The sequence below is a fragment of the Haliotis rufescens genome, unplaced genomic scaffold (genome assembly GCF_023055435.1).
Source record: "Haliotis rufescens isolate VD_foot unplaced genomic scaffold, xgHalRufe1.0.p SCAF_10, whole genome shotgun sequence".
Classification (NCBI taxonomy): Eukaryota; Metazoa; Mollusca; class Gastropoda; order Lepetellida; family Haliotidae; genus Haliotis; species Haliotis rufescens.
In genome coordinates, this window is record NW_025963780.1 from 10,016,611 (window position 1) to 10,038,692 (window position 22,082).

The following is a 22,082-nucleotide window of genomic DNA, read 5'->3' on the forward strand; positions in this document are numbered from 1 at the left end:
TATTGCAGATCCTTGTTTGGAATAACATCAATACTTACTGAGTTGCATTCTTTCACACAGTCGTCATGTGACAGTGGCACCCCTTCTGCACAGATGAACTTGGTGCAGTTATCTAATGGATCCGTGATGACGTCTCCGTCCTGGAATAAGAGAACAGCGTTAATGTTACTCGTCTGACATCTATCATGGTGACGACGTCCTGTAAATCCAGTAGTATGCCCGTACGGATATCATGACGTCAAAAACACTTACAACTGGCTGAACGACTTATCGTATTTCCAAACAATTATATTCGACGAAAATAATTTTCTTTGTAACAGATGTTTCATTAGCGAGGCTCACAAACCCCTTCAGCATGGCTTGGTTACGCAAGCTAGAATATATTGCGTCGAAGAGAGGAACCCAATGTCCCTTTTTATTCTCAAAGTATAGAAATGAGATCACAATCAATATAATACTGACTAATAGGGTGTTATTCTCTATCTATAATATTGCTGCCCATTAGCACTCTTAATCAGTCTACAGTAATAGTAGCAGTGTGAAACAGAGTTATGGAAACTCACCTTAAACACCACACCGTTATAAATACATTCTTGACACTCCTCTATTGTCACGCAATCGCTGCCACGTCGGACAGTGTTGTTGGTACACATACATCCGGGCATTGGAGTGGCATCGCAGTTGTCCTTCGGGGTCCTATCTTCACAAGTCATTTGGCAGTAGGTGTAGTTGCTATACTCCTCGTTGGGTTTGTCGCATTCTGAAAAAAAAGAAATTTCATTTCCAAGTTTGGCTCTTTGCTTGAAGATGGAATTGAGCAACCTATGCTCGTTGTAAGAGGCAACTCATGGGACATGGTGATCAGGCTCACTGACTTGGTGTATTTTCTGTCATCGTATCCCAATTGCGTGGATCGATGCTCATGATGTCAATCACTGGATCATACTAGATTATTTACACACCGCAGTCATGTAGCTGGCTTATTGCTGGGAGTTGTGTTAAACGAGAAATAAACCAAGGTTTGGCATGAACATGGAATAGCAACATTGAAACTGGATAGTCAAGTATAACGAACTTCGAAGACTACTTATCAATATTTGTATTCATAAAAATAAACATCATTGAGAGAAATCACGAAATGTATACCACAGACAACGCTTAAGGATGAAGAATACATAACCATTAAACGATCGTTTAATGAATGTACTTACTGCATGCTTCAATGTAGCACGCGCGGGACTCCTCTGTTGGCACATCTTGACACCTCACATCATTCTGTATATCACGTGTTCTTGTGACGTTCTGAAGTCCACATGTGCCTTCACATGTTGCCCATTCGCTCCAAACGTACTTGTTGCCTTTTGAGTAAATATAACATGTGTTGGCCGTTCAAGCAAATACATGTTTTGGCGGACATACTATAAATTATTACATTGTTAGCCGTCTGAGTGAATGTTACATTGTTAGCCGTCTGAGGCAATGTTACATTGTTAGCAGTTTGAGTAAATGTTACATTGTTAGCCATCTGAGGCAATGTTACATTGTTAGCAGTCTGAGGCAATGTTACATAGCAATTTGAGGCAATGTTACATTGTTAGCCATCTGAGGCAATGTTACATTGTTAGCGTCTGAGGCAATGTTACATTGTTAGCAGTCTGAGGAAATGTTACATTTTTATTCACATTCAAGGTATCCACATATTTCCTCAAGAATCCATTCACAGAATTCTATAATGTGTGTGACGACTATTTGATATATTTGACAAACGCTAGTAAGGTCTGAACATAAACGTGACTATTATGATGATATCCCATTGAAACCTCTACTGCTACCTTTACTATAATGCAATCAGAAGCTTACAATAGCATGGCTCTCCGCAGGACTCCTCGGTCATCTCAGTGTTCTGACAGTTCTTGTCGTCGGGATTGGCGATTGTGAAGTTCCTTGTTCTGACACCTTTGTCTTCACCATCTTTGACGCATTCCTTGCTGCACTCGGTCCAAGCAGTCCATACAGGCTCGCAGCCTGTGAGAGAGAACAATTATATCCTAATGCTCAAATCACTTGACCATTCTGGTCGCACCACATGGGCTACTCCCATTAAGAATATTTTGTTTAAATTAGGTTTTGGATATGTATGGTTAACACAAGATGTGAAGATATTTATTCATCTTTTTAAGCAAATAGTATTTGATAACCTTCAACAATCATGGTGTAGTTCTATCAATAGTATATCTTATACCTTTTATTATAAACATTTTAAATCCCTGTTAAATGTTGAAAAATATCTTACACTCCCCATACCAGTACATCTGAGAATATGTATGACTCGTTTCATATGTAGCAAGTTTAAACTTGCAATTGACTTGGGGAGATACACAAATGTCCCATACACTGAACGATTATGTAAATATTGTATAGAAAATGGTATATCTTTTATTGAAGATGAATTTCATGTTTTACTTTATTCAGCGTTATTCAGCCCTAAGAAATATGTATCTTAAACAGTATATCAAGTTTCTTGTTTCTGTTTCTTTTACTGAAATTATTTCATCAGAAAACTTTGATGTTGTATATAACACATGTTTATATCTATATAAAGTCCAACGGCTAAGAGAAACTTAAATCGATTACTTCCTTGGCATGCGTAGTTCATGCAATCAACCATTGTCTGTATTATGGACCTATGGCCTTCTTACTGAATAAACTGTCTGTCTGTCTGTGTTATCATAGCATCAGTAAATCACCAGTCTATCACACATGTCAATATTACGCCACTTCAGAGCAATAGTTTAACAAAACCCTGGAATGATGCAGCAGCATTAATCCTCCCACATTATACGTATTTGGTGAATGAAACCTTTGCGTACGACCTCTTAACAACTGGGCTTCCCGAAATGCTACCAAACGTTAACGACGCATTACACCTCATTGAATCCACAAAAGAGAAATCATAACGTTATATACAATACTCAGTTTTATTTGATATGATACGTAAGCACAATATCGCTAAAATGAAAGGAATTTTACGACGCCCATTAATATCATTGCATGGGACACCACACATGGGAAAAACAAACCAAAGACCCTAAAAGAACCGAGACTGAACACCAGTATCCGGTAACTGAAGGTTTAAAACGTACACTCGGCTGTTCCACAAGGCTCTGTCTCCTCATGTATGGGACCATTAGCACAGTCTTGGCCTTCGCATTTTGGTCCATCGCACTCTCTTGACCTTGTCATGTTCCTGTCCCTGCACATCTTTCCATTACAAGAATCGGTTGACCACTGGCTCCATTCCTTATACTTGCCATCAACTGCAAAAGTAAACATATATTAAACCCAGTACACAAAGATCTGGGATACCCAGTCATTTTATCTTTGATAGAGGGCAGAGAGTTAGGTATGCTTGAGGGAGAACAATTGGATAATTGAAGGTCGATAAATAGTTTCTGCCATGTCAATGAATAAGCTTTGATTTGGTTTTCAAGAGTTTGGCATAGTATGATATTCATCCTTGCACACATGTTCTCATCGTTTCTAAATCCTTAGCATAACGTACTTGGTGACCCGGGAACCTTGGTGTAGTTTCCGTCTTCGCATTCACTGGAACAAATAAATTCGGATTCATAAGACAAATGCTAAAACTATTATGCAGAAGTCTGCTTTTGTATGTATGAGGACGTGTATGTGTGTGTTTGTAAGTGAATGTGCGTGCAGCTTGTTTGTAAGTTTATAAAAAAATATAATAGCTAAATATTAACTCACACTGGGAAAAGAGCAACTGCCTTCCTTTGAACGGACAAACTAATTTTAATGATTATGTCTAAATGTGCCATGTACATACATAGTGAAACACTCCTCTCTGACCGTTTCGCCGCTTGGGATGACGTTACCCCCATAATTGCAAGCACATAGTGGTACAACGCAGTCGGCGGTCTCAGTCTTCGGCTGTTGCTCCTCGCAGGTAGCTGCGCTCTGTGCGATCCTAAAGAAACAAGCATTTGTCTTCATATAACAAACAAAAATCTTTTTAAACGACAGTGCAAACAGTGTCCCTGACGTCATCTGTAATTCTCAGTCGCATCGTGGTTCGCCGTTAAGTTGTTTAGGTTAAAGATTGGTTCCTGTCTGCATTGATATTCCCAGAATGTCAAACATACCCCAGAAAGACAGAAAGTGATCAGTTAGCCAACACAAACCTTGTCCTCGATTTTGTGGCATTCTTTCCGCATAGTGGATCGCATGCACCCCACGATGTCCATTCAGCCCAGTTGCAGCCTAGGCAAAACATGCAATCAATAATACTTTGTTTTCAAATGAGAGACTTACCTAGTAAGTCGAGTTAATCGAGATATTCGATAAAAAATTATTTGTTTGGTATCCAAACAATGCATATTGTAATCTTTACAGTAAAATGTTACTGTTCGAAAAACATCATACGTGGGTATGGGAGTTGCCCAAATATTCTGTACTGGAGGTTTTTATTCATTTAAAAAATGCAATTTTTCCTTAATGTAATACAGGTGAATCATTCCAGTGTCAATACTTAACATACTAGTTACATTGATGGCATACTGCATTTTATCCACTACATATGTAAGAACTTTTGATCTTACAGAAACATTAACAAGATGTAATATCGGTTTTCTATAGTGTGTAGGTCACATCAGCACATCATGATAATACTCATGCGATGCGATACTGGTTTACTTCCAACTTTGTTAGGCACAATTCGCATTCACTCTTTCAGCTATTGACTAAGTCATTAACAATATCAACTCTCCATGAAAAAAAAAAAAGCAATGTGGATACTTACAGTTCTCCTTTGGCATACAGACGAATTTTTTCTCAAAATTACATTTGCTGAAAACAAAACAAAAATGATTGGTACAACATGATGATGCGATGTATCCAAACGATTACAGGTTTTCGTCTTGACATTACAGTAGGGCAATATTTTCTACAAGTTTCAATCATCTTCTGAGCAGGCAAAGCCAGTAGGTATTTCTAGAAACGCTTTTACCGTTGGCCACATAATATTATCTGCTTAAGGATATCCCATTTGATATCCCACAGTACAAATACAATATGTTTCACTACATTTGAAACGGTGAATTTCAAGAAGATAAATTCTAAAAAGTGGGCTATTTTGTTACACCCCTGGCCACAATTCAGTGCAGAATACGATACGGGAACGATACGGGACGGTAAGGGAACGAATGAATGTCAAGTTCAAACATTCTCCAGTTTTTTCTTTCTTCCCTTCAGCTTGCTTTTAGGGTAATAAGCTATCAGTTATTGGAAGGAGAGACAACGGACAACTCATCGCACCAAATCAATCGGACCTGCAGAGGTGTACGGAAACTCATTTGCCAAGAGTTTATGGGGAGAAAACGTACCTCCTACAGGCTTATAGTAAACTAAGCTTCCTTAGTTACATAAAGTTAGTTCAGAATTCATGTTATCAATATCATATGAGATAGAAACGACTTTAAAAACTTGAAATACCATTCTTCACATGTGTTTCCAGTTGTTGATGGGTAAACTTCTTCTTCATTGTACTTTTTCCCTTCACTATCGTAACATCCACATTCTTCCTTAGGTATGCACTTGGAGTCCTCCATCTTGTAGCCTTCCTCACAGACACATGTTTCACCAATGACGCAGTCACCAGCGGTCACACAGGACGCGGAAAATCGCATGCCGTAACAGGTCTCACAGGTCTCATTGCAGTTTGTACTGATCTTCATGTTTTCTCCGCAAACAGCTATGGAAAGAAATAGTGAGTGAGTAAATTAATGTTTCTTTAAGTCATATTCAACAAGTGTCCGTATGAAGAATTAGCTGATACCAACTTTTGTGTAACTTCTTACATGGGATATATTCTAGTTTCGTGTGAAGAACTAGCTGGTACCAACTTATGTGTAGCTTCTGACATGGGATACATTCTAGTTCCGTGTGAAGAACAAGCTGGTGCCAACTAACGTGTAGCTTCTGACATGGGATATATTCTAGTTTCGGGTGAAGAACTAGCTGGTGCCAACGTATGTGTAACTTCTGACATGGGATATATTCTAGTTCCGTGTGAAGAACTAGCTGGTGCCAACTAACGTGTAACTTCTGACATGGGATATATTCTAGTTTCGTGTGAAGAACAAACTGGTGCCAACTTACGTGTAGAACAGTCTGATGGACATGGATTCTCCTGTACATTCGAGGAATCGCAGTTGCACCTGACGTCATCAGTGCAGTTTCTGTTTCTGGTTCTCGTAACGGCGACACATCCAGATTCGCAGGCGGACCACTCTCCCCACGTTTCCCAACATGTTGGTGGCACTGAAACATTATTAAGTTATTAATAGATATGAAAGCTATCCTTATACCAAGTCCATCCAGGCTACATTTGTCAAAAATATATTATTTACAAGTGACAATATTATTTGACTCCAGACAGCGTTTCAACACAGTGTGACATAATATTTCTGCCAAATGAAAATAATTGATTATTTTTCATTTTGTAAATTTTGTTTGTTTGTTGTTTAACAACAATATTACAGCTATGTCGGCGGTCTGTAAATAATCGAGTCTGGACCAGACAATCCAGTGACTGATATCATGAGCAATTGGGATACGATGACATGCATCAACCAAGTCAACCAGCCTGACCATCCGATCCCGTTAGTAGCCTCTTACGACATGCATAGTCGCCTTTTACAGCAAGCATGGGTAGACCTATTCTACCCCGGATCTTCACGGGTCCTGAATTGAATGAAGCAAATGTGGATGTTGAGAACGTGTTACAAGTAACGGTAAAAGTGGTAGAACTGATGTGTTTTAATTAATATTTCTGTTAAAAAGGACCGTATTTAACCTTTTTGAATGGTGTCTTTGGGGTAAGATGAAGAATGTGTGTTATCGTCTTAAACACTTTTTACTTTTACGAATAAGTACAGTTGAGTTATTTCATTATAAACATCCACTGGTTCTGGCTGTTAATGTTGTGATAGGACCACTGGTTGTGGTTGTTCCAGGTGAGGTCATTCCATTGCTTGTTGTACCTGAAGTGGTAGTACCACTGGTTGTTGTACCCGATGTGGTAGTACCACCGGTTGTGGTTGTTTCTGATGTCATAGTACCACTGGTTGAAGTTGTTCCAGAAGAGGTAGTTCCACTGGTTGTAGATGTTCCCGATGCCGTTGTACCACTGGTTATAGTCGTTCCTGATGTTGTACTTCCACTGGTTGAAGTTGTTCCGGAAGAGGTAGTTCCAGTGGTTGTAGTTGTTCCCGATGTCGTTGTACCACTGGTTGTAGTCGTTCCTGAGGTGGTAGTTCCACTGGTTGTAGTTATTCCAGAAGTGGTAGTTCCACTGGTTGTTGTACCTGATGTGGTAGTTCCACTGGTTGTTGTTGTTGTTGTTCCAGACGTGGTAGTTCCACTGGTTGTTAGACCTGAAGTGGTAGTTCCACTGGTTGTTGTTGTTCCAGAAGAGGTAGTTCCACTGGTTGTTGTACCTGATGTGGTAGTTCCACTGGTTGAAGTTGTTTCAGACGTGGTAGTTCCTCTTGTTGTTGTTCCAGAAGTGGTAGTTCTACTGGTTGTTGCCCCTGATGTGGTAGTTCCACTGGTTCTAGTTGTTCCAGAGGTGGTAGCTCCACTTGTTGTAGTTGTTCCTGATGTGGTAGTTCCACTGGTTCTAGTTGTTCCAGAAGTGGTGGTTCCACTGGTTCTAGTTGTTCCTGATGTTGTTGTACCACTGGTTGTAGTTGTTCCTGATGTGGTAGTTCCACTGGTTGTAGTTTTTCCTGATGTGGTAGTTCCACTTGTTGAGGTTGTTCCAGAAGTTGTAGTTCCACTGGTTGTGGTTGTTCCAGAAATGGTAGTTCCACTTGCCGTTGTTCCAGAGGTGGTAGTTCCACTAGTTGTTGTACCTGATGAGGTAGTTCCACTGGTTGTGGTTATTCCAGAGGTGGTAGTTCCACTGGTTGTTGTTCCTGAAGTGGTAGTTCCACTGGTTGTTGTACCTGGTGTGGTAGTTCCAATTGTTGTTGTACTTGATGTGGTAGATCCACTGGTTCTGGTAGTTCCAGAAGTGGTAGTTCCACTTGCCGTTGTTCCAGAGGTGGTAGTTCCACTAGTTGTTGTACCTGATGAGGTAGTTCCACTGGTTGTGGTTATTCCAGAGGTGGTAGTTCCACTGGTTGTTGTTCCAGACGTGGTAGTTCCACTGGTTGTAGTTTTTCCTGATGTGGTAGTTCCACTTGTTGAGGTTGTTCCAGAAGTTGTAGTTCCACTGGTTGTGGTTGTTCCAGAAATGGTAGTTCCACTTGCCGTTGTTCCAGAGGTGGTAGTTCCACTAGTTGTTGTACCTGATGAGGTAGTTCCACTGGTTGTGGTTATTCCAGAGGTGGTAGTTCCACTGGTTGTTGTTCCTGAAGTGGTAGTTCCACTGGTTGTTGTACCTGGTGTGGTAGTTCCAATTGTTGTTGTACTTGATGTGGTAGATCCACTGGTTCTGGTAGTTCCAGAAGTGGTAGTTCCACTTGCCGTTGTTCCAGAGGTGGTAGTTCCACTAGTTGTTGTACCTGATGAGGTAGTTCCACTGGTTGTGGTTATTCCAGAGGTGGTAGTTCCACTGGTTGTTGTTCCAGACGTGGTAGTTCCACTGGTTGTTGTACCTGATGTGGTAGTTCCACTGGTTGTAGTTGTCCCAGACGTGGTAGTTCCACTGGTTGTGGTTCTTCCAGAAGTTGTTGTTCCACTTGTTGTAGTTGTTCCAGAAGTGGTAATTCCACTAGTTACTGTACCTGAGGTGGTAGTTCCACGGGTTGTTGTACCTGATGTGGTAGTTCCACTGGTTGTTGTTGTCCCAGACGTGGTAGTTCCACTGGTTGTGGTTCTTCCAGAAGTTGTTGTTCCACTTGTTGTAGTTGTTCCAGAAGTAGTAATTCCACTAGTTACTGTACCTGAGGTGGTAGTTCCACGGGTTGTTGTACCTGATGTCGTAGTTCCACTGGTTGTTGTTGTCCCAGACGTGGTAGTTCCACTGGTTGTGGTTCTTCCAGAAGTTGTTGTTCCACTTGTTGTAGTTGTTCCAGAAGTGGTAATTCCACTAGTTACTGTACCTGAGGTGGTAGTTCCACTGGTTGTTGGACCTGATGTGGTACTTCCACTTGTTGTTGTACCTGATGTGGTAGTTCCACTGGTTTTTGTTGTTCCAGACGTGGTACTTCCATTTGTTGTTGTACCTGATGTGGTAGTTCCACTGGTTGTTGTACCTGATGTGGTAGTTCCACTGGTTGTAGTTGTTCCAGACGTGGTAGTTCCACTGGTTGGTGTACCTGATGGGATAGTTCCACTAGTTGGTGAACCTGATGGGGTAATTCCACTGGTTGTTGTACCTGATGGGGTAGTTCCACTGATTGTTGTTCCTGATGTGGTAGTTCCACTGGTCGTGGTTGTTCCAGACGTGGTAGTTCCACTTGTTGTTGTACCTGATGTGGTAGTTCCACTGGTTGTTGTTGTTCCAGACGTGGTAGTTCCACTGGTTGTGGTTGTTCCAAAAGTAGTGGTTCCTCTTGTTGTGGTTCCCGAGGAAGAAGTATCACTTGTCGTTATACCAGAAGTTTGAGTTCCACTTGTTGTTCCAGACGTGGTAGTACCACTGGTTATGTATCTTGTTGTTCCAGAAGTTGTCCCATTCGTAGATATTCCTACTTAATTGATATTATTATCTTGTTGGTTGTGTATTTCGTTAATCATTAGAAGAGAAATATGAGCTTCAAAAGTGTCATTTGTCCTTTCCCCTACAATTTGCTACAGTTGTTCTTTGTTGTGGTGGGTATTTCAGCTCTGATGAATATGCATTCCATTTTTACGATTTTGTCCGTTAGTCATACGTCGAAAATACTGGTGATATTGCTTTTCATAACTTAGAGGTATTTCTTTCTATTTTTGGGTTTTTGTTTTTTGTGGTAAGTGTATTGTACTAAGACTTTACTTACTTGTTGTTGCACTGGTTGTTGTTCCACTTGTTGTGGTTGTTCCACTTGTTGTTGTTCCGCTGGTTGTTGTTCCACTTGTTGTTGTTCCGCTGGTTGTTGTTCCACTAGTAGTAGTTCCTACAAACATGTAAGTGGTTAAGCGATAATATAATATAATGTGTTTAAAAATAGCTTGTATTGACTGATTCCATGAATTTTATATTGTAGATTCGTTGTCAATTACAATATATTGATGAATGAATTTCAAATTAGAATTACATGTCTGTCGTCATCCATCACCTTTCTTCTGAAATCACTACATGTCATTGGGGTGAAAATCAAATCAATCAGGCATACAAATCGAATCAGTATAAAATCAGCTTATAAAAAAAGAGGATCTGTATGAAGACATTCAATGAAATTAAAGTTACATATCATGAAGCGATGTGTGATATAAGGTGACAAGTGCTTTCCCACTGATAGTTCTTCAAGGACATTAAGCAAATGAAGTTATGAATAAAAACCAAGCTAAAATATATAGGCACACGATAATAAACTCGTAATAGTCAGTACATCAACATATGTCAAATGTAAAAATCGTATTATTTTTCTAACACTTAAATGATCATCATGCATAAAATAACTCAAGTTTTGATATTGTAACTCTTTATTTCTATGTGATATGTTGTATGATTGCATTTTCTTTTTTAAATGTCCAAGGCATAGCAGAAGTAGTCGAGAACGTTGTTGCTGCTGAATAATGAGAAAATGTTGAAATTGTTAAACATGCGAATATAATACACAATTTCCGATACCAATATAAGGATTCCTCTCAAGTAAAGCTACATGCATCAAATGTTGGTGCTATAACATGGATCCATTATAATAGTCGTATGATATCTTATCCTCTCAGAAAATCTTAATAATACATAAAACTCTTAATGACCATATTTCAGATAAAACTTAGGACATGAAGTCACGTCTATGTCACAACAAACAAAGATTGGAAGGAAGAAATGATAAGATGACAATCATATGTTGACTTCTTAGCAATTTTCCTAATGTTCAATTTGAGAAATTGTAGTAGGCCAAAATGGGGTCTGAGTATACATTTCCTTTTCGAATCTCCGGCATTATGTCCTTGATCTTTTTCAAACATTAAAAGGCCATGGGCATATTCATTGTTATATAACTGGCAATTGTTGTATAAAAGACTATTACAAATAAATCCTTATCCTCTTTCCTGTTCCGAAACTTCAATTATAATATTTTAGAGAACCTATCATAAAATCTCAAACTTACCTGTTGTTTCCTCTCCACAATAACTGATGCCACCATTCTCTTTGATGGCATTCGTAAGCTGATCCTCATTCATTCTAGGTTTAATAAGCGCAATGATAATGGGGGTTACTTGGTTGATTGATATGGGGCGTGGAAGCTATAAAGAAAAGATAAGAACTGTCAACGTCAAGAAGAGATATGTTTTCACATAAAGGAGATAAACAAAGTTATGCTACTGAACTATCTAATTGTGCTGATGGAGTTTGCCAAGATGGAAAGCGCTGATTGAAGGACTGCTTAAAGAGGCGCAAACTCAGCTGTCAGTATGGTCATCTTAGGTCATGTGGATATATCCAAATGAGCTTAATCAAAATAGTTTGGGCAACCCTCAGCAAACATTTCGCAAGTACTCACATCAAATTCATCAAGAGATTTCACAATCTTCAGTTGATCAATACTTTCGGTATATCTTATCGTCAACTGTTTGGATGGATCAATATTCTTCACAGTCACCATAACGGCCATAGGTGTGTTGGCTTCGATAGTAAAGGTTACAGATGCACCACTAACTGCAATGGATGAACATTTGAACATCGTAAACTTGTACCTAGAATTTATATCCATATTAAAATGTAAAACAATCAGGTCTTTGGTTCTTTGTTTTATTTATTACCAGGCGGATTTCTTAAATATTAATTGCCATGCCATGTTTACATGTTTGCCCAATCAGTTAATCAGTCTCCTCTTGTACAAATATTCGTCAAATATAGCTATTTGAGACCTAACCATAATCTACTACACACCAGATCATGCCCAGCCATATTTTAATGCTTAAGTAGATAGATTCTCTCAGCCTCTTTAACTATTTTAGAACAACCCATGCTACACGGATTTATACAGATGGCAAATCTAAGGTACGTTTTTACCTGATACACGCCCTAAATTTACAAGAGCTAAATAGAAAGAATACGTTTATACCTAATACACTCGTTATCAAACTTCAACAGTTCGAGGCTTCACCATGTAATGCAAAAATGTTTGCAATCACATATTTCAAATTTCTCAGTTAAATATATCTTGATTTAATTCATTATTTCATATATACTCCTTCAAGAAATATTTATCCTTTGAACGAACATTATTATCAATACTCTTACCATGCATTTATCCTCAGTCACTATAGTGTAACATATATCTCCACACTAAAAACATGTCATATAAATCTTTCATCAATAGAAGTTTACCTGTTTCGGTGATGAAAAATTCGCCTGCAATATATCCAGTAGCCACCAAAGAAAATCCATCCTTCATGTCATCTGTCACACTCAAAATGATGCTTGAGTTGGCACGCTTAAAAGAGAAGGATTGTAACGTCATGCATGTTTTACTCTTATGTCATATCGAGTAATGGACACTCTCTAGGTGAAATATTTTACTTTAAACCATATTGTATAGTGTTTTAGGAAATATATAGTCACAATGATTAGTTCATAGGAGTTGTTATATTTCGTTGCCCTAACAACCTGTATGCAGTGCATTCTCCCCACTTTGAACACTCTTTTCTTTAGTTGCTTGAAACTGAGTACGTTAATTTTATTACACAGCGAATGGACTCTAAGCACACAGTAAGTTTACTCTCAAAAGAACGTAATTTCACCCCTTATACAAGTTGGTTGCTGCATCAGACTTTCCATTAACTTACACTTATGGCAGTAAATACATTGAAAGTTAGTAAAATAAAATCAGTGGCCAAAGCTTTCTATGATTTGTGATCATCGTTACTTAAACACTTGCTCTGGCTATTTCGCCATTGGCATTGAAAACCAACTTCAACATTATGAAATCACACAAAGTTGGATGTTTTCTTAAAAGTTTCACATGGTATTCATTCAACATTACCTGGTTTAGTTCCTGATTCTGAAAGCAAGATTAAATATGTCATAAGTAAAGTGAATGAGACAGACTAGAGGCCACCTGAACACAATTCAATAAATGCAGCTGGGTACAGCCTATTTTAACGAATGATTTTATCTATGGACACAATATGTCGGTAATTGATTTTCATAACCTAAAACAAATAATTTCATATTCATTGTAGACAAAACCATTTCAATTGTAAGTATATATTATGATGTAAGCATTAGCTTGTATAACGGTAATTTATCTCTCGAGATTGCAGCACTTATTATTATAATTATTATTATTATTGAAACGTAATTTGGCGCCTCTTACGATTGTGTTACTGGGTCTGACTTGAATTGTTTGATAGGCATTACTTAGAAGTTGACAGATGACAAAGTAGACACAATGTATGGATAACAACTTCTTTAATTACTGTAAAGGTGACGTTTCGGTATAGATCGTTATACCGTTGTCAAGCAAGACATAAATTGTGTCTACTTTGGGTCTGACTTTCCAGAAAATTACACTTATGACACTCAATATATTGAACATTGGTGCAATAGAAACGAAAGCAAAATCTTCCCTATAATTTGTGATCATTGGTTTGGTTTTTTACTTAAACACTTGCTATGGTCAGTACTTACAGGCATCTCTTGTATGGTTGAAAACAAATGTGCGGTGCCAGATGACAAACCGAGGTTCACATCGCCGACTATTTCGTCGTTCTTAGTGCGAATAGAGACTAAAGAAACATCATCACCGTTTTCCACAACTACAGTAGTGATACTCTCACGTGTGCAGGTTCCTGTAAATAGATTAGAGATATGAATTTTCTTATAAGTACAAATTATACACCAGGGAATAAATATAGGTGGTACAACACGGAGCAGTAAGGTAATATCATAATATCAAACAGCCAGTCTGTCTTCTTTTAGAACCAGAGACCTTTCTGAAACAATGCACTTAGGAACCTGCTGTAGTTGTACTGCTTGTTGTCAATCCGTTTCTTTTGAGTTCTAAACAGCTTCAGAAACAATTCATGACATTTACTTTAATACCTGTTGTGCCACTGGTTGTTGTGCCACTGGTTGTTGTGCCACTGGTTGTTGTACCACTGGTAGTTGTAGTGCCACTGGTTGTTGTTCCAGATGTTGTAGTTGTACCTGAGGTGGTTGTTGTACCACTGGTTGTTGTGCCTAGTTTGCGTATAAAGTTTGGATTTCATTTGACGTTCATCATGCGTTGTAACACTGTACTTAGTTTCAAACCTGACATCAAGTACAACCACCTATTGTTCCCAAGACGTAGAAAAAAGCATGAAATGTATACCTTGTCTTCGTTCTGTCGGCTTAAACTGACACGAATTCAAGATTTGATTACCTAACTGACCTTACTGAGAAATTGTGAGTGTTACTATTCGCCTTATGTTTACTTCCAAAGTAGAGCTACAATTATCCCATGTTTCATTACAACAAGATGTATTGATCATAAAAAGTCTATACAAAGGTAAACAAGAGTGTAGAAGTAATTGTGAAATGTATAAAGACACGGAGAAGAAAGGCTATTTAAAGACACCCATTTATCAGATTACATTAATTCACAAATGAGTTATTAAGAGACAAATATTGATATTTACCACACATCCGCCGTTTTCCAGAATAAAACCAGCTTGTTGAAATTGTGAAAACAAAAACGCCCGAATGGTTACCTTACGTTTTAAGCGTATTTGTGTGTACATATGTGTTATTTTATCCGAAGTGTTGCAAAACTAAAATGCATGTCTGTGTGAAATACTTATCAGCATACCTTTAGGACAAATAAGGGATCGTATCGGGAGTGATTATGAAGAGTTAATAGGGTAGTTATATTAAATGATTACTGCAAGGACGTATTAGCCATTTAAGGAACAACAACAAAACGTTTTCTTGGGAAGTGTATGCAGAAAGCTTAGTTCAGGGGCATCAACCACAGGTGATGTCGTTATCACATAGTATGTAATACTATCAAAGAAAAAGAAAGGTTTCGTCGACTGACTAAGAAACGTTTTGAGACAGGAGTGGGCACGGCGTGATAGCGTCAAACAATTAAATCAGAGTCGTGTTTGGACTTTGGGGACATGCTCATGAGAGCTGCTAGCACAATAAATGTAAATGCCTTGCTATATTACGTTGTTTACAATTATGATGGTTTCAAGGGACTTAAGGTCAAGCATTATGCTCACTGAGTGGAGTAAGCGTTCTTGTTCCCGTTTATGATGCAGTGACTTGCTCTTGCTACTATAATACTTCTACGGCTAACTTCCAGAAAAAAACAAGTGACAACCGCTTCTCACGATACCGCAAAATAATCCGTATATATCTTCAGGAAATTACCGTTTCTTTTTCCGATGAAACACCCGACTTTGCATAGAAATGGACGAAAAAGGAAAATGATCTGAGAACGTGCCTGAAAGATATATCATGAAATCCACAATTAAAATATCCTCACGTATAACACCCAGATAACCTGTTATACCTGAGGTTGTTGTACCACTTGTAGTTGTGCCACTGGAAGTTGTTGTACCACTGGTTGTTGTTCCAGATGTTGTTGTTGTACCACTGGTTGTGGTTCCAGATGTTGTTGTACCACTTGTAGTCGTGCCACTGGTTGTTGTTGTACCACTGGTTGTTGTTCCTGATGTTGTTGTTGTACCACTGGTTGTTGTTCCAGATGTTGTTGTTGTACCACTTGTCGTTGTGCCACTGGTTGTCGTTCCAGATGTTGTTGTTGTACCACTGGTTGTTGTTCCAGATGTTGTTGTACCACTGGTCGTTGTACCACTTGTAGTCGTGCCACTGGTTGTTGTTGTGCCACTGGTTGTTGTTCCAGACGTTGTTGTTGTGCCACTGGTTGTTGTTCCAGATGTGGTTGTACCACTTGTAGTTGTGCCACTGGTTGTTGTTGTACCACTGGTTGTTGTTCCTGGTGTTGTTGTTGTACCACTGGTTGTTGTTCCAGATGATGTTGTTGTACCACTGGTTGTTGTTCCAGATGTTGTTGTACCACTGGTTGTTGTACCACTTGTAGTTGTACCACTGGTTGTTGTTCCAGATGTTGTTGTACCACTTGTAGTTGTACCACTGGTTGTTGTTGTACCACTTGTTGTTGTACCAGATGTTGTTGTTGTACCACTGGTTGTTGTTCCAGATGTTGTTGTACCACTGGTTGTTGTTCCAGATGTTGTTGTTGTACCACTGGTTGTTGTTCCAGATGTTGTTGTACCACTCGTTGTTGTTCCAGATGTTGTTGTACCACTTGTAGTTGTGCCACTGGTTGTTGTTGTACCACTGGTTGTTGTTCCAGATGTTGTTGTACCACTGGTTGTTGTACCACTTGTTGTCGTGCCACTGGTTGTTGTTGTGCCACTGGTTGTTGTTCCAGATGTTGTTGTACCACTGGTTGTTGTACCACTTGTTGTCGTGCCACTGGTTGTTGTTGTGCCACTGGTTGTTGTTCCAGATGTTGTTGTACCACTGGTTGTTGTACCACTTGTTGTCGTGCCACTGGTTGTTGTTGTGCCACTGGTTGTTGTTCCAGATGTTGTTGTACCACTGGTTGTTGTACCACTTGTTGTCGTGCCACTGGTTGTTGTTGTGCCACTGGTTGTTGTTCCAGATGTTGTTGTGCCACTGGTTGTTGTTCCAGATGTTGTTGTGCCACTGGTTGTTGTTCCAGATGTTGTTGTACCACTGGTTGTTGTACCACTTGTTGTCGTGCCACTGGTTGTTGTTGTGCCACTGGTTGTTGTTCCAGATGTTGTTGTACCACTGGTTGTTGTACCGCTGGTGGTTGTTCCAGATGTTGTTGTTGTACCACTTGTTGTTGTTCCAGATGTTGTTGTTGTACCACTGGTTGTTGTTCCAGATGTTGTTGTACCACTGGTCGTTGTACCACTGGTTGTTGTTCCAGATGTGGTTGTTGTACCACTGGTTGTTGTTCCAGATGTTGTTGTACCACTGGTCGTTGTACCACTGGTTGTTGTTCCAGATGTGGTTGTTGTGCCACTGGTTGTTGTTCCAGATGTTGTTGTACCACTGGTTGTTGTACCACTTGTTGTCGTGCCACTGGTTGTTGTTGTGCCACTGGTTGTTGTTCCAGACGTTGTTGTTGTGCCACTGGTGGTTGTTCCAGATGTTGTTGTTGTACCACTGGTTGTTGTTCCAGAAGTTGTTGTTGTACCACTGGTTGTTGTACCACTTGTTGTCGTGCCACTGGTTGTTGTTGTGCCACTGGTTGTTGTTCCAGACGTTGTTGTTGTGCCACTGGTTGTTGTTCCAGATGTTGTTGTACCACTGGTTGTTGTTCCAGATGTTGTTGTACCGCTGGTTGTTGTTCCAGATGATGTTGTACCACTTGTAGTTGTGCCACTGGTTGTTGTTCCAGATGTTGTTGTACCACTGGTTGTTGTACCACTTGTAGTCGTGCCACTGGTTGTTGTTCTAGATGTTGTTGTTGTACCACTTGTTGTTCCGGATGTTGTTGTCGTACCACTGGTTGTTGTACCACTTGTCGTTGTTCCACTGGTTGTTGTACCACTGGTTGTCGTTCCACTGGTTGTTGTGCCACTGGTTGTTGTTCCAGATGTACTTGTTGTACCACTGGTTGTTGTGCCACTTGTCGTTGTTCCTATAATTAGCACCGTTATCAGCTGATCACATATGATTATACTCCTGTCTTGTCCGTAAACTTCTCTCGCTTACTGTATCATCGCTAGTGCGCAATTTAATTTTGTCGCTTGCAATAGCAGTATCATACATCATTCACATACTATACTGTGTATCCTTGGCAACCATAATCTTCCATTGTGTCGGGACGATGCTGCTGGTATCGCCTACCAAGAATTTCCTCTTCCCCCCCCCCCCCCCCCCCCCCCGCAACCATTGCCACCAGCCCCACATTCCCTCCAAGTATTTCTGTACCATTATTTTCAAATATAATCTCTATTTCCGTTCTTTGTTAGTGCCATTGAAACTAACTGCAACAAGATGACATTGTATAGAGTTTGATGTTTTCTTAAAAGTTTTATATTCATTCAACATTACCTTGTGTAGTTCCAGTTGCTGAAAGCAAGATTAATTATGACATAAGTAAATTGAATGAGACATACCAGTGGCCACTTGAACACAGTTAAAGAAATGCAGCTGGGTACAGCCTATTTTACCGAATTATTTTTTTTCTATGGACACAATATATGAAAATACATAGGTAATTTATTTCAGTGAATCGCTGCACAGGTTTTCATAATATAAAATAAATGATTTAATGGTCACGGGAAGCACATTCATTCAAAGTGTATTTTATATTATGATGTTACGATCAGATTTTATAACTGTAACATATCTGTTGCATCCAAGAAGGGTACTTTTTATTGATGTTGTTTTCAAATCGGCCAAGGCTGATCAAAATAAGTTAAGCAGCTGAAGTCATGATCTTTCACACGTAATGAAACCAGGAATTTACATTAGTAGAAAAACAAACTTACTTTCTTCCTCACAAACACCAACAGTGTCCTCCAGATTTTCGATCACACCATTGAAGGTTATAACATAGCCTTTAAGTTGCTTGTTTACGGTCAAGGAATTCTGCAATTTTGTGAGATATGATCAGTTAGAACAAAAACAACAGTGCAAATATAGGAAGTAAGTGATTTGAGTTAATATGCAGCTGTTTTCAAGAGGAATACAACAATACAGAAAACTGATTGTGTCCACCAGAGGAGTAACACTATGGTCGTCTAACGTAACTGCGGCATATATCGAACCAAAAGAGAAATACAAGCGATAACTATTCCATAAACGTTAGACATCTGATCACAAGTAGGCGTGATGACTTTCCATGTGATCTCACCACCAACTGTGTAGAGCTGTAGTATAGAATAATTCATGGTTAACAGTCATCATGGTATGTTTCTACAATACTTACGTCAACCAACTTTGCAACGTATTTCAACGATGTGGCCTGTCTGAAGTTTCCGTTCACTGTAATCCCATTTACCACATCGGCTTTATTGAAGAAAACACATACGACCGTTTCTCTGCTAAATGCGTTTTCTCCAATTTCTTTTGCAATGGGTGTGATGAGAGAACCTGTGCCCACTGAAGTGAAATGAAGACCGTAAAGTGTTTTCTCTCCGTAAAGGGTGCATCATACTGCACAATAATGGGTAGAGGTAATCTATTGCCTACCCCTTGTGCACTGATATCACATCAGAAATTAGTTGCACTTTTTTTTAAGAAATGCCTTTTTTTTTAAATACGAAGGAATAATTGGCTAGCAGAAAGCAAATGTTTCCCGGTAATCCCTATTTTTTGTTCTTCTTAAGATATAATAATAAAAATTATATTATTAAGTTATTATTTAAATTATATTAAAAAGTTGTAATACAATGAAAAAGTTATGAAGAAAGCCTTAATAATGTTCGTATTTATCCTCATTTAGGGATAGACGTAACATGTTACCTTGAGTGAATGTCATTTGTTCTGCCTCGTCAAGTGACCCCACCGTCACAAGGATAGTCTGCTTATCTTTGGTGGTTTCCTCAAAAGTCAACTCTCTACTGACACCAGGATCACGCTTAAACAAAGGGTAGGGTATGTTAATGGGTGGCTGCCTGTTACTTTACGCATTAGTCAGATGTGAACCGACTGGTGTAGCCACATTCACATGTTCAGCTTGGAGCCAACTGTGTTGCCTTGTTTTAGGTAAATACAGATTCATTAAACGAAGAAAATTATATAAAACGAAGACTATATATGGATGTGCGGTTTTGACTTTAACACCCCCTTACGTAGGTTTTAGTTTTAAGCGCTTGTTTAAAAGCAAGATAATGTTGACAAGTCAAGGAGGTGCATGTAGGCTTCGAGCAACCGGCAAGCTGAGCCTGACAGACATTTCACACTTGTAGGTACAGGGAGCTCTTTACAACAGTAGGGCTGCCGTGCTCCTTGGAACAGAGGTGTAAGCCTGGTTGTGTGAGATCAGTTACTGAAGTTAGATGCAATGTTATAATATGAAGTTATGGTTGGCAAATTATATGTTCGTAAAAAGAAAGGCATACAATATTACTTTTTCCATTGGATTGAGTTACTTGGTGAAACTTGTCACTTTACGCCCATTGGCCGGATTGGTCAGATAGATTTTGAATATTGTTTAAAGCCGAGTAAAACGTCCACAAATCGCCAGTTCTTCTTCTTCTCAGTAATCACACATTAGTCGCTGCAAAACATACTACTTCTCATAATAATTTTACTTTTAGACATATAGTCTGGTACTTACCGAAGTTGAAATAACTTCAAAGAAGCTCGGTTCTGTGTTTGGTGGTGCTCTTGTGTAGTACTTATCCACAAAGGCTGAAGGGCTATAATGCACTTCGAGAACAGTCTTGTTTCCGACAATAAACTTCTCGACATTGAACGGGGCATCGTCACTGGTGCCATTCATATTATATTGCTTGCATCCTTCTTCTGCAATAACAGAGGAAAAGAAGTTGCATGTCAGATTCTATGTCTCAATGCATTTTGTTGAATTATTAAACCATATACATGTAATTGAAAGAATCAAAATACTAATATAGGTGCCATGCCACCCAAACAAACTATATAACTGGCAAGACCAAACTGATGCTTGATTACCCCGTGGATGTTTTCCAGCGAATTACAAATAAACATGTATAATTATGTACAGATTAATATAGAAAATGCAGCAAAGAGGGTTTGGGTGATCCTGGCAGAGTCAGGCTGGTTAGGCTCATCATCAGCTCAGGGCCCTTGTCCCCTCTACACGCAGCCTAAACAACGAATGGGACTTCTCCCAGGAAGCGCGTCCCAGTCAAACCCATCCTAGAACTTTACGGAGAATATGAAGACTCCCCAATACTGCATCCTTCTGCATTACCCAGATTGTCAGAAGGGCTGTATTACTGGTGGCAAACCCGGATACTCTCCCAATGTCTGTCAACAGGTTTGGAGTTACCATACCTGAGGCACCGAGAACAATAGGGATTCGGACTACTTGGTACTTGGGGTGTAAGCGTGACATTTCGAAAGCGAGGTCCGCATATTTGCGATGTTTTTCCCGACTCTTGTCCATCACATTAGTGTCAAAAGGGACAGAAAATTCAATGACACGAATGATTTCATTGGATTTATCAAAAAGGACAAGATCAAGTTGGTTGGCCTGGATATGTCTGAGTCTGTAAAGGGGCCTATTTCAAAGACGTTTGAATTTATCATTTTTCATAACAACCCCTCCATATTCCGGGTCGTAGCATGGATGGATGTTTGCACCAAAGCGGGCATCCACTTACAATTTGTTGGTAAATCTCATTAAATTTATCACATAATCTACATTTCATGTTTAAATTTTGATGCAAAATCACACATTGACGGATTCGAGTGGTAAGTGACTGGTCCTGATCAGCAAACAGAAAGCCTTCTGTTTCACTTTTCAGGCCAGCCGACTTCATCCAAGCGAAGGACTCTGGTGGGCTGCTGATCTTCTCAACACAGTGCACATAAACTTCGATGCAGTGGTCGTTCAGATGGCCTCTCCCTGAAAACTGAGTCTGGGCCGATTTTATATGGCACTTCGCTTGGTTGACACTTATTCATGTACCGTCCAGCAGTACAGAACCATCAACAAAATCTACATTGACATTGAGATTATGTCCCACATCCTTGGCTCGTGTAAGAAAACCGAGGAATGCCTTGTTTTCTTCATGTGTCTTGACATGATTCACAAGAGGACCATCAGACAAATAAATGTGTGCAAAAGTGCACAATACCATTCTATCATGAAGAGCCTCCATGTTAAACCACACCCTCCCTTTGTGATTGGTAAATGTAAGCGACTGAGGGACGAGCGGGGGTGGTGGGA

The 22,082-nt window shown here is 39.4% G+C and overlaps 1 protein-coding gene across 1 annotated transcript in view; it reads right to left on the bottom strand.

Annotated features, from left to right (window-relative positions):
• Window positions 1-22,082, bottom strand: part of LOC124116211 (mucin-16-like) — a 179,956-nt gene that overhangs the window by 2,291 nt on the left and 155,583 nt on the right. Inside the window, exons 212-235 of the mRNA XM_048386754.1 lie at window positions 20,484-20,671; window positions 19,667-19,781; window positions 19,131-19,303; window positions 18,691-18,790; window positions 18,251-18,268; window positions 14,228-14,365; window positions 13,814-13,974; window positions 13,167-13,184; window positions 12,512-12,617; window positions 11,682-11,836; window positions 11,289-11,424; window positions 10,008-10,124; window positions 7,062-9,719; window positions 6,178-6,339; window positions 5,512-5,770; window positions 4,820-4,866; window positions 4,203-4,281; window positions 3,848-3,988; window positions 3,563-3,606; window positions 3,144-3,317; window positions 1,861-2,025; window positions 1,212-1,358; window positions 564-760; window positions 39-140 (exon numbers count right to left, since the gene is read on the bottom strand). Coding sequence (XP_048242711.1) covers window positions 39-140; window positions 564-760; window positions 1,212-1,358; window positions 1,861-2,025; window positions 3,144-3,317; window positions 3,563-3,606; window positions 3,848-3,988; window positions 4,203-4,281; window positions 4,820-4,866; window positions 5,512-5,770; window positions 6,178-6,339; window positions 7,062-9,719; window positions 10,008-10,124; window positions 11,289-11,424; window positions 11,682-11,836; window positions 12,512-12,617; window positions 13,167-13,184; window positions 13,814-13,974; window positions 14,228-14,365; window positions 18,251-18,268; window positions 18,691-18,790; window positions 19,131-19,303; window positions 19,667-19,781; window positions 20,484-20,671 — 5,600 coding nt within the window. The remainder of the gene's footprint in view (window positions 1-38; window positions 141-563; window positions 761-1,211; window positions 1,359-1,860; window positions 2,026-3,143; window positions 3,318-3,562; window positions 3,607-3,847; window positions 3,989-4,202; window positions 4,282-4,819; window positions 4,867-5,511; window positions 5,771-6,177; window positions 6,340-7,061; window positions 9,720-10,007; window positions 10,125-11,288; window positions 11,425-11,681; window positions 11,837-12,511; window positions 12,618-13,166; window positions 13,185-13,813; window positions 13,975-14,227; window positions 14,366-18,250; window positions 18,269-18,690; window positions 18,791-19,130; window positions 19,304-19,666; window positions 19,782-20,483; window positions 20,672-22,082) is intronic.